The sequence below is a fragment of the Peromyscus maniculatus genome, chromosome 5 (assembly GCF_049852395.1).
Source record: "Peromyscus maniculatus bairdii isolate BWxNUB_F1_BW_parent chromosome 5, HU_Pman_BW_mat_3.1, whole genome shotgun sequence".
NCBI classification, from domain to species: Eukaryota; Metazoa; Chordata; class Mammalia; order Rodentia; family Cricetidae; genus Peromyscus; species Peromyscus maniculatus.
Window position 1 is genome coordinate 82,846,956 of NC_134856.1, and position 13,306 is coordinate 82,860,261.

Below are 13,306 nucleotides of genomic sequence, written 5' to 3' on the forward strand. Positions count from 1 at the left end.
TATGGATGCACAGATATTGGTGTAAAGAAAACAGTAGCTGTTGCTTTCTACATGTAAGCAGTTAAGAACTGTAATCCTATGAGAGCAATGTCATTATATATCCCAAATCCCATCACAACAAATACCTTTACAACAGAGATATCTGTATAACAAAAACCCTTTCAAGCTTTGGCTGACAGCCCACATATTTCAAGCAATATTTGATGTGAGACTTGGAGTTCACAGTAATGGGAATTGACCTGTATTTCCAAAGGTAAGATTTGAATGATTTCATCTCTAACTTCTATCCCGTGATACCATGAGTCTGAGTGATATACAACCCAAACCCATGAGTATAAAAACTAAACACAAAGGCAGAAATGAAACCTTCAGTGCTCTTAAAGGTAGAAATCCCTTCCTTTCACTTGGGAAATACTTAGCCATGAAAATGAAGCCATGAAATGGAGCAGATGGTGCTGTTTTTTTTTTTTTAATCTCATTTCACTGAGAGACAAAAAAGTGAAGTATCTGAAGACTGACTGAAGAGTGGTCCGATATAAACTTCTAGCGGAGGAAACAGGGCTACATTTCTTTACTTCTTTGAGCCTCAGTATCCTCATCTGTAAACTGTGACTGATACTATATACCTTCAAGATTTTGGTAAAAGCTAAATGAAAACATATAAAAGCTCTCACTAGAGGGCCTGAAATACTGCATATAACCCCAAAGTTCCCTTATTTGGCTTCCCTCCCTCTTCAAGAGCTTAGGCTTCTGCAAACTGTTTTCATAAAATTACTTAGAAGACCCAATGAACAGAAGTTAACAAAATATATGGTCTCAATCTTCATCTGGATAAGGTTATTTGTCAAAGGAACATGTATGGTAAAGACAGAGCCCTACATTGAATATACTTGACTGGGAAAAAGGTCTTTCGGGCATTGTAAGGAACACATACGCAAAAGATTTAAAGCAACCAATCAGGCATCATAATAACAATTGAGTTCTGATTATTTTGCCAGAGGCCATTTTGAAAACTACCGATAAACCCAGCTCTAGTGTCCCATTTTCCAGGTGAGGGAAAAATGTGCATACTGGTATAGATAAGTTTTCTTTGGGTACTACTTTAGGCGATGGGAAGGACTCTCACTTGAAAAGCACTGAGTTGAGAACCATGCATTATACTGTCTCTCTTAAGTAGTGTACTATTAAAGTATTAAAATGAACCCCTATTCTTTGTGTGGAAAATATCTAAATATTCACAAAAGTCTCTAATATAATCCTGATCTCTGAGGATTTATATTTTACTGATTTAAGATATCTGAGTTTCTACTTTTCTAATTATAGGCAGTCAGATTTGTAGACACAAAATTCTAGTTTCTTTAATAGCTATAGTGTTACATGCAATATTTGGAAAAAAAAACCCTAGTTTATTAATAAAATCTGAAGGCAAGTCTGTCACTTGAGAGCAAGTACTGTCTATGGGCTTTTAAATTCCCTTTAAAAGCTCCCCAAAGCTCAAAAGACCTCAGCACTAGAGAACAGAAGATGTCCTAGCACTTCACAAAATTACAGAATATTGGCCTTAAAATTTCCTTACTCGTTTTTTTCAAAAGGCTCAGAGAAAAGTGTGAGGCAAGGTTCATGTGCCTAACTAAAGAGCACACACAAGCCAAGCAATGAGCTCCCTTTTATAAGATGCACATAAAAATAAAACAGGCTAGAAAGAAACAGCAAAGCACAGAGGAAAAGGAAGTGTGATATCCATAGAAGACAGAGAGGCCCTGAGAGGAGAGGCTGAAAAAGGACAGCATCACTGAATGAGAAGGTTAAAATAGAGAAAGAAACCAAGTGGTGGCTGCAGAGAAGGTATTTTAAATGTAGTCTATGTAGACTTACAATGTAGGGCTCAAAACCACAGAAGCATCAACTTAGTACAATTCTTGGCCTCTATTTTAATAATTGTAACCTCTTCCCCATCACCATTATCTTAAAATGGAGGCGGTAATAAGCACCAGAGTTTTCTATTTAATCTTACCTCTGATAAGGGTGTAAGCCTTGAGTATCTCTGAAGGTGTGTTAACTATCTCAGACCACTAGGGCACAGTTCTCCTAATGATCCCCACTGGCCCCCGAGAATGGATGTCCATCCTCAAAGTGAACCTTTTTTTTTTTTTTAATCCCACCAGTGGCATCACACTAACAGTTTGCTAGTCATTTCAAGGTCTCTACAGGCTATGAAAAAGTGTAATATATTTGTAATTACATGAGTAATCATGGGAAGGTAGCACAGACAGAGATAGCTCCTGAAATACAAGACTGAGAAACATTGTTCCTTACAGGGTCAGCAACCCCACCCAGAGGCCACATTACTTAGAAAGTGACCTCATAGGAGCAATCAGGGGACCGTAAAAAGCTGGGCAGAATTCCTGCCCTCCTTCTTGAGTCCCCACCTGTCCCAGCAGGCGGGAGTTCTGGGAGGAGCCCTGAGGCACAGCCAGAACACCAGGGCTGCCAGCACCAGCTGCTCTCAGACTGCCTTCCCTTCCTCTTTGTCACCCTCCCTCCTGCAGACAGAAGGCTCTGGGAGCTCTGGCCACCCAGGGATGCCCACCCCAGCCACTAAGCCCACCCTGAGTGACCCCTACCCCATGTGCCACATGCATTCTGTACCTTTACTCTGGGGAGGGTTCTGACTCCGGTCCCGGAGGACGTTGATCTGGTAGACAGCTCCATAAGGCTCAAAAAGTTCTTTCAGCTCCTTTTCTGACCAGGATCTAGGGATCTGTCCGACAAACATCTTAATGGCATCTGGGTCTGGTTGGTCTGAATGATCCAAAGCTCCGTTCATCTTGTTGGCTGTGCCGTTACTGTCAAAAACGGAACCAGGAGCCAGAGTTAGGGCTTCAGGGCGAAGGACAGGAAGAAAAAAATAGTGGGGGTTGGGGGTGAGGAGGCGGAAAGAGGAAGAGGAGCACAGGGGAAAGTGCCTAATGACTCGTAGAAATTTGATGAACTAAAACAAAGCAGAGGCACCATTAGGTTGCTTCTCAGCAGCAGCGCGATGCTTTCACTGCATGCTGCTGCTGTTCAGCATTGACTCCCGAGCACAGGGCAATGCCTGGCCGCCTGTCACCTAGGGCATGGACATCTTAGAACCCAGGCTTGGGAGGCAGCTGCAAGTTAAGTGCAGGTCTCAATTGGCAAGGCTGCCATCAACACATCACAAATCGGCAGCATTATCAGCTCTGCATTGGTTATCGCTGGGAAAGAAAGGGAGAGCTGGATTTCTCACCCTTTCCCCCTTCCCCGCCCTTTTTTCAGAGGTTTTGGAAGAGACAGCGAGGTGGTAATAATAAAGTCACATGGAAAGAAAATGAAACACTTGGCAGTCCATCAGATGACTAATGCAAGATGCTGGTGATGAATTTGCAGAGTGCAAGAGGCATCCATGTGTGCATCAAATTAGTACGTTGTTGCTGCTCAGAAAGGAAAGCGCTCCAGCTATGCAGCTCTGCGCAGCTGATTGGCTGCCTGCACTGGAGGAAAGGGCTAAAGCTTGGGGGGGGGCTCCCCTTTAAAAAGCACATTGTTTATGGGACCCAAGCACAAAGGGCTTAATTCAGAGAGGCAAAAGTGATCTCAGAATTGCTTGCTTTGTGTTGGGGAAAAAAATACAGCACAAAAAGTTGAGTTCCCACTAAAGGACACTGAATATTTTAAATCTTTCACACTCCATAAATTGCTCTCTGTATATCTGACTTCCAGATGTTGCACTTAAGTTCTAAACAATCACACGTTTGGGAAAGGAAAAAAAAAGATCTGCCTTTTCTTCTCCTAGCTTCAGTAAATATTTGGGGCGGATACAAAGAACTAAAGCATAAGGTTTTATGTCTTTCTTCCTATCATTTCCCAGACCCAAATTTGGGAGAGAATATTTGTTTAAAGCCTAACATGGTGAAAAATTCATTCCATTTTACCTCGGACAACCCCTTTGAACTAGAATAACAAAGCAAACCCAACACCTTTTTCTTCATAACCCCCACCCAGCACACTGTATATCCCAGCTCCTCTCTTAAGAAGACTAAATACTTCTGAATGTGCCTGTTGGTAGCAGAGTACTCTTGGTCTAGCTCCTCAGTCTGTGAAAACACAAAGCACCTGAACAAGTGCAAAGACAGCAGCCCAGTAGCTACAGACTTGCAGGTAAGCACTCCACGACGTAAGGAGGGCAGGAAGAAGACACACTAAAATGTAAATGGCAGGTGTAGCCTCCCTGAATACCAAAAAAGTATTAGAGATCTTAACAGAGTTTCTTATTTTGTTGTAAGAAACATACAAACAAAAAGAACTCTCTAAAGCTGCTGCAGATCTAGGCTCACTAGACCTGAGTTCTTGAAAAAACAAACAAAAAACAGCATGCCTGCATTCTTTAGCACGGGAGCAATTGGGAGCTAAGGCAGAATTTAAGGACAACTAATGTACACAGTGAAAAGTCTCTCTCTCTCTGTCTCTCTCTGTCTCTGTCTCTCTCAAAGCTTGTAGAATGGAGAAACTTCAATTCAGATTTAATCCAGAGAGGAAATAATGTCAGATACTCTTCACTAGGTTTTGCTTCAATTTCTACTACCTCTACCTCCCTATTTTACCACTTTGTTTTTTTTTATCTCTGAAGTAAACAATCAGAGTGTCTAACTTGAAGCATTCTTAGAGCGTTCTCTAATCAACCTTATTGTTATAAAAATGTTCTACTGAATAAAATATTGAGTACAAGATCCTTTTTCATCAATTCAGGTATAATGCAATGCTTGTTTATATTAGAGCTAGATCATTTATCTTGTTCTCATCCATCTACACTTATTTCCCACCACTGAGAATTCAATAAACAGTTTAACCTGTGGAGCTGTGACTGCACAGGCTGGAGGTGGCACAATTCTTTGCAGTAGACTATACAGTGTTTATAGCACTTTGAAAGCTGAGAGTGTGGCAAGACTCATTTTGGCACAGGAAGGACTCGTGGTTAGTGCTGTTGACAACTAGCTAGATGCAAAGAGGAAGGTATTGCCACAGGTCTAAGCTAACGGAAAGCAGAAGTTGGACCATGATTAATATAGTGCAAGAGTTAGGCCACAGTATACTTGTCTAATATCTAAACTTAGAGTTCTGGAGCAAGTACTTGTTAATGTTTGTATCTCAAATGAACATTCCTTTTTCGTTTTTCAAATAACAGAAACTCACTTTTTCCTCAAAAAAGGAGGAAAGCTGCAGAGGGATGAAGGCTTACTCCTTTGGTCTTTATATAGTAGAAAGTGCTTATTTAGAATCTCTCCCAGTCAGCTCTTCCTCCTAGACACCTGAAGACCTCTTATCATTCAAAGGGCATGCAGAGTAGCGGTGAAGTGTGTGGCCTCTTTATCCTGACATCACTTTTTTACTGTGCTACTTTGAGTTTGATTCTTCATCTATAAAATGGCAACAAGAGATTCTGCTCCATAGAGTCCTATGACCCAGAAATAAGCGTTCTATAAATGTCTGCTATTCCTTTTCATAACTGAAAAGAGTGACCATCATAAATCTATTTTTCAATTAAACCTAAACATGACTCATATCCCTAGGAGTAATAGTATTTTACATATACCAGTACTATGCTGTGTACTTTACATTTTTTGTTTATTGGTTTTGGAGTTGTTTGTTTTTCAGACAGAGTCTTACTATGTAGACCTGCCTGGCTAGTCTGAACTGGCTATACAGAACAGCCTGGCCTTGAACCCACAGAGATATACTTGCTGTAGTGGGTAGCCATTCCAGCCTTGATCTGGAAGTTCCAACCCCCATTGAGGATTCGGTAACTGTCACGCCTACAAGGCGGGGCCAAGAGAGGACCTGAATACCAGAGATCCAGATGAGCCTGCTCTCTTAGTTCCTGGACCCTGGACGCTGGAGGAAGACTGAGCAGAGTTCTCTAGAGAACACCGCTGGACTGCGCTACACCTTTCCCAGACTCTGTAAACTATCCCTTCACTTGTAAGTTACCCCACAAAATAAACCTCCCTTTTAACTACGTGGAGTGGCCTGAATAATTTCACCAATATCTGGTGCTCACGTGCAGCAAATTCCAAAGGCCTGGGTGGCTCCCACCCTCAGCTTCCTCCCTGGCTGGCGGCTGGCGGGCACTTGAAGCTGCAGGGTACCACCTACAGAGCTCCTTTACCAGGAAAAACCTACAGGGTTCCATTCCTAAAAAAGAGCTAATCCGGTCTCAGTTCTGCAGTGAGTCTGTGGAGTGGCCTTAATAATTTCACCAATAACTTGCCTCTGCCTAGTAAGAGCTAGGATTACATGGGTGGACCACTATATCTGGCAGTGCTTTACATTTTTAACCCTCAAGACAACCTATGAGAAACTAGTATTTTTCAAATGCCAACATGTGAGAAATAAGTTCTGTTCCTAAGATTACCTAAGATTAATTATAAACTATAGTGAGAATCCAAATCTATGTCCTCTGGGCCCCAAAGTGCAAAGCATTTTTAATCCACCCCATGGCCAAACATTTTGTACAGTCTGGTTTGAGTGGCATGCAGAGAGATCATAACAAATCAAGGGGAAGACAAATTCCAGAACAATTCCTACTGGAACTCTAGAAGCAGACTCCCAAATAAACAAACAAGGGCTGGAAAAGATTTACACACATGGTTCTATCTGTGGAAACATGCTGCAAGGCACACAGATTATGAGCCTTTGACGGTGCTTTGAGTCCCATATCTTCTCAGTCATCACATAAGATCTCTGTCTGTCCAGATCCCTTCATCTCTAGTCCCACAGAGTCACTTTGATGAATAGCTGTCACCCATCCTTATTTACATCCTTTCTTGTCTACCATTTTGCAAATGACTGTTTGTATCCACTTTGAAATATACAATAATTCTGTCTGTAAGGAAATTCACTCATATCTAGTATAAATTAAAACCGCCACCAAAAAATTCCAAACAAAACTTTTTATTTGGGATAGATGTTCTTATCAGAGTGACTTTCCTATTGTTACTGCATCTTGATGTATCTAACAATTTTGTTAATTTTGTTTTAATACACCTAAAGTTTTCCTTTGGAAGCTGAATCTTTTATCTTGGCTAAAGCTCATTTCTCTGGGAATCTGGTGACTTCTGTTCTCATGGGCTGTAGGTATATATACTTCTGAGTAAGCCAAAGATTACATGTTAATTATGTTTTAAGCTAAGCTTTTGGGGATTCCCTGAGAGAGGTCATAAATAGCCAATTATAAATAGAGAATTATAGATACATATACCCCAACTCAGCAAAACCCACTATTAAGATCTTTGTCAAAAAAAAAAAAGGAATTAAATTTAGATTCAACTCCAGATAATATTTACAGAGGGCCTAGCCTCTGCCAGAAACCTTTGCCAACTATTGACACACAATATCACAATAGCTTCTATTGGAATCATCTTCATTTTAGAGATGAAGCAAATGAGAGCCATGGGGGTAATGTGCCTTTTCCAATGTAACACCTGTAAGGAATCATGATTGTAAAATATGGACACAGTAAGACTTAAAAGCTAATTGTCTTCCCTTCTTGTTCCATGAACTAGACTTCTTTGAAGAAATGCTGAAATAGTGTTTCACATGGACTCTGTGACCATTTGCAGATCTTGGACACATACATCTGTAGTCACCTTGCCTAAAAACTTTAACAAGATCCTGAATATCAGTTCTGCGTTTGCCCTTGGCAGAGAACCTACTCTAAGACTCCTCTAGGATGGGTGCCAAATGGAATGGGACCATAAGTCAGAGAGCAGGGAGCCAGGGGACATTGTTGATATGAGTCTTAGAGCCAAGATGAACTCCTAATGATATTTGGAGGGTGGTGAGAGTGCTTACATTTTGCTTTTAGCACTGCACTGACCTACTTACCTACTCTATTTTCTAGTAAAAAGAAATCAGATCAACAGAGAATATGCAAAACCATCTGTAGTTCCTCTGAGAAAGTAGAATATCATTAAAAATAAGTGGTTTAATGCATTATTATTATGATTAACTTCAGGAAAGGGTTTTATAAGAGTGAAAACTTTCAAGACTAGAAACAGGAGAAACAGATTTCTGATTTTGTATTTTCTTGGATAGTTTTCTATGTTTAACTTACTTTACCTATATAAAATGAGCAACAAATTTACAAAATGGCTGTAATAAGCCAATAAATACTCATATTAATGTACTAAACCAAAAATACTATGCAAAAAAGATACTATTTCTGAATACTTTTGACTAAAGATAGCTGATCTTACTGGTGTTTATAAATACTCATATTATTAATTTTTTTTGTTTGTTTGCTCTTTACCTGTTTTTATTTCTTGGAATGATCTACATCAGTTCTATCAAGTCTATGCTGATGGAAATTATCCCTATGTGTATACTTGAGTATACTAGGCACTAGTTACATCTGGCTACTGAGTATTGAACTGTGGCTAATGTAATTATATAAATGAATTTTTGTTAATTTTATTTAAATAGCTCTAGAAACAAATATACTCCCTTTCCTCCTTTAAAAACACCGATTATAGTTGAGATTCACCTAAATATATTATTCTGAGGGAGCTGTTTTGAAAATCCTATTAATGCCAAGTTGCATAACTACAAGCAGATAATGGGCTAATGGGGCTAGTCTTGGCTCAGCATCAAATTAACTGTGTGCCCTCCTCACTTACTCCCCCCCACACACCAAAGAGAATAAATAGCTTCTTCTATTTGGCTATAATTTCTACAAAAAGGCTATAAGAAATACTAAGTTCTTATAAATACTTGTATTAATGTTTAAAAAAAATATGCTACCTTCAGTGTATGTTTGGTTATGGTTTGGATGCAGAGAATGACTACAGGAAAGATAATTTAGATAATAGGGGCAGTGGCCTGAAACTTCAGTATGATGCCCCTCCTATGTCTAATTTACTCCCCCAAATCATAGACAACTGCACACAGGTCAGAGAGTTGACAAGGTGTCATGTACACTGTGGGAAACAACACAGGCTCAGATGGAACTAACTGAGAGTGGCCCACTGCCAAGGGTGCTTCCAAAGAGCCATCCCTCTCAATATGTGCCAGTCTTCTTCATAACAAAGTGAGCTGCAATCCCATGATTCCAGCCAGCTGACAAAACCACTCTTTCAATAGGTTTAAGAATCCTTTTTAATATCACTTGTACTTAAGTGATAGCACGCAGACACACACACACACACACACACACACACACACACACACACACACACACACACACACCTCTTTGGCTGTCACAGAAAACTATCCAAGACAGAGCTAAATAAGGCAAAAAGGCAGAGAGGACTGGCATTGGGTCTGACGCTTCTGGCAGGCCACAGGATAAGCTAACATTCTTCTGCACACTCCATCTTGGTATTGGTCATTTCATAAGAGCCTTATCTTCTCCCTAGATTGGCAGCTTGGCAACCAAGGGACAGGCAGAAGCACTGTATGGTTGCCTGTATGGATAGCCACAACTTGTACAACTTTCTGAAGTTCAACTGTCACTACTACCTTATTACAGTTTTTCAGTTTTAAAAAGAATGAGAATTTCAACTTCAAGCTCTGGGAACTGCAACTCCTTTTAAAATGTTTCTTTAAATGTCTGACATGACAGAAACCTCTTGGCATCTTTTTTGGCTGCTTTTCAACAAGGTGCAGTTAGATACTGTTAGGCACCCAGCTGTGTCCTAACTGTACTGAGGTTGTGAGGAGCTGAATACTTTTAGCAAACTAAAAACTTTCTTGACAGCAATTGTACCATCAATAAGGTATAGCAATAATGATGCTCCTGTATTTACTTGGAAGATACTGTTATCACTTACCATGTGTAGCAAAACCTTTTGAATTACAGCCATGCCAATTATAAAATAAGGCCCTAGTTCTTTGGGGTGGAATGGCCCAAAAAAACTTCATTGAAGATTAATTGGAGTAAATAATCCCAAAAATATCTGAAAGAGGTAAAACCTTTTTCCAATGCTCAACTTTTAAGTAAATTAGCTTGTGTTACTGTGAAGAAAACATTCAAGGTTACTCTATGCACACACACACACACACACACACACACACACACACACACACACACACACAATACAGCTTGTCTATAAGCTTTGACAAAAAAATGAGGGGGAAAGAAATGTCATGAGAGTGTATAGGATATCATTTTCCTTCACAGGCCAACTTGGAAACAACACATTTGTGATATGTTTTACTGAATTACTAGAGTTAATACTGGATTATATTTGGTCAGAAATCTGAAAGCTGTACATCTTTTATTAGGGTAAAAAGTAACTATTACTCATGGGGAACTGTTCCTCTTTAGAAAAGGTCACAGAACAACAGCATTTGGACTCACCAAGTGAAAAGGAAACTTGATTACCTTATCTCAATTTGACTGCTAGTAAAAAGCAGAAAGCTGGAAAACCCCACCAAGAAGTAAATTTGGAGGCATGCAGGAGAGAACATGATGGCTGAACACACACTAACCCTTGCTGGGAAAGTGACAAAGAACTGGCTATAGACCGCCCTCACCGAAAAACTCATTTCCTGCTGAGATTTGTCAGAAATGGTTTAGTGGACTTCAGGGCTTGGGCAGAAGGCATTTTCACTAGAGGATGGGTGTTTCCGATGAATGTTTATAAGTGGCTACAGGGAAACAATCATCCCAAACAAGATTTTCAAAGTGCACAGACTCAAGCTGACACACCCTCTCCTGGATGGCCAAGGTTACTACCACTGCTCCCAATTCCTCTGGCTACCAATTGAGAGTGTCTTCCCAGTCTGCTTTACTTGGCATACATGGCTGCTGACTATGACTGCCTGCTGTAGGCTCTTTAGGATGACTGAGAGGAGATTAGTTTAGCTATCAATGAACTGAAATTTAGACTATTACTAAATGAAGACAAATATTGCAGGAAATCAACATGGGCTCACACTTCCCAAAATGAACACTGATTTTTTTTAATCCCCTGCCCCACCTATTTATAATCTAGTATCAAGTAACAAAAATAAAATGTGCACAAAAGAGGGGCAAATAATATAGACACTGTTAGACCCTAAGTTAATCTGTAAATGCCAAGTGCCTCACCTACCCAAAGGTACCTGAGTGTTGTAGTTCATGGAAAATAACAAAAGCCTTATGGGAAAGTACAGTGACCCATGGGTTTTGTCTTTATAAGCCCCACAACAAATGCCTAGGGGCCACTCACCTGGAAAGTTTCCAGGTGATGGTCCTGACCAAATTCCATCTTGGTCAGTATTTACCATTTTAATAAAATCTTGCTTTAATTTGGCAAATAGTAGAACTGGTTTTTCTGGCGAATTTCAGAATTAACAACACAATGTCTGGTTTCCTGTAGACTAGGTTTTTGCAGGTGTAACTCTCAGGGAAAACAAATTCTGCTTTAGCCACTAGTAAAAACAGTGTCTGGATTTATTCATGTATGTGACAACAACCAAGGAAGACTCACATCAACCTCCACTCACTGCACACATGCTGTCTGTCTAAATCATAAGAATTCTTTGTGGAGAGCCTAGAGGTGGTGGTGCATGCCTTTAATCTCAGCACTCAGGAGGCAGAGGCAGGTGGATCTCTGTGAGTTCGAGGCCAGCCTGGTCTACAGAGTGAGTTCCAGAACAGGCTCCAAAGCTACAGAGAAACCCTGTCACGAAAACTCAAAAATAAAGGATTCTTTGTAGAGAATTCAAACACCCTAGAAGTTATCACCACATAAAGTCCTTGTAATTTCTTCCCATTCTTTTTATTTTCATTTTTATAATTTGTGTGTATATATGTGTATGTGTGTGTATACTTATATATTTGTGTGGGTGTGTCTACTTGTGTGCACATGGGTGCACATGCATGATACGTTTGGAGGGCAGAGGTCTATGTTTAATATCTTTCTCACTCTCTACCTTACTTTACCATTTAAAAAATTATATTTATTTATTTATAGTGTGTGTAAGGTAGATGTATATTTGTGTAGGTACAGGTGTGTCACAATATGAGTGGGGAAGTTGGGTCAGAAGATGAAAGAGTTCATTTTCTTTTCCTACCATGTAGGGCCTAGGGAATCAAATTCAAGTCACCAAACTTCCCAACAAGCAATGTTACCTAATTCAACTTCCTTCCCACTTTATTTTCTGACAGTTTCTCACTGAATCTGGAGCTCATTGGTTCAGCTAGACTCCAGGGATATGCCTGTTTCTTCCTCCCTGGTGCCAGTATTGCAAATATATGCTCTTGTCACCTGTGGGTTTTGGTTTTATGTGTGTGTGTGTGTATGTGTGTGTGTGTGTGTGTTCGTGTACTAGGGATCCAAAGTAACGTCCTCATTATTTGCTTGGCAAACACTTTACCAACTGAACCAATTCCTTAGCTGCTTCCCACTCTTAAAATTATTGAGGGCTTGCTTTATGGCAGACATATGCTAAGTATGAAGGAGGAATTGAAAAATATATAATTTATGCTATTAATGAGCAATGACACATATAAGAATCAAGATATAAATGACACAATCTTTAATGGCACAAGATACATGGAATGGTCCTTTAGTAAGGCAGTAACAAATGACTAATATAGTCAACATCAACATTTAGGTAAAGTTTAAACAAATGAAAGCCAAAAGATGGTAAACTCTTGTTATTTCACTTAATTGACCATGTGACTGAAAAGAATGGGGTGGGGACAAAGAAGGGTGAATGTAGAGGTAAATGCAACTTTGACAGAAAAAGCAGCCCCAGAAGCACTTCCTCCTAAGCATGCATGTGAGACCCAACATTTGTGGGCCACTAGGAAAGAAGCCTGGCAGAGATCTCTGGCTGGGATGGTGGTCAAGTGTGCTACTGGCTTTGGAAAGGGTTATAGGCCAGTCTTTCAACCCATGCCTATGTTGTGTATCCGTGGGGTCTTATGATACAAAATCTTTCCCTTCTCTCCTATTACTGTTACACTCGGTCAAGTCCAGCATAGAGAGTCTATATTTGCAAATATTTCTTTTATCATGTCATTATGAAAATAGCCTGATCAAGACCATCCAACTTCAATCTGAACAAACATTCTAGTACTACCTTAAATTGTGTACATCTAAAAATAACCTTTTCCTGTGTGTTTTGCCTCCTATAAGGTAAAGGTGTGTGGAGTGGGGTGGGATGAGGTATATTCACATGTTTGAGGGTGGGTGAGTGGAAGGGTGCATGGATCTACGTGCATGCAGAGGCCAGAAGATGTAAGTTGGAGGTTTGTCCTGTTCTATTGCTCTCTTCCTTATTCCCTTGAAACAGG

General features: G+C 40.1%; 1 protein-coding gene across 28 annotated transcripts in view; it reads right to left on the reverse strand.

The window, feature by feature from the left end:
• Celf2 (CUGBP Elav-like family member 2) overlaps positions 1–13,306 on the reverse strand; it is a 533,080-nt gene that overhangs the window by 171,688 nt on the left and 348,086 nt on the right. For all 28 annotated transcript variants that reach the window (XM_076572793.1, XM_076572782.1, XM_076572791.1 and 25 more), the window contains one exon: positions 2,650–2,846. In XM_076572793.1, coding sequence (XP_076428908.1) covers positions 2,650–2,846 — 197 coding nt within the window. The remainder of the gene's footprint in view (positions 1–2,649; positions 2,847–13,306) is intronic.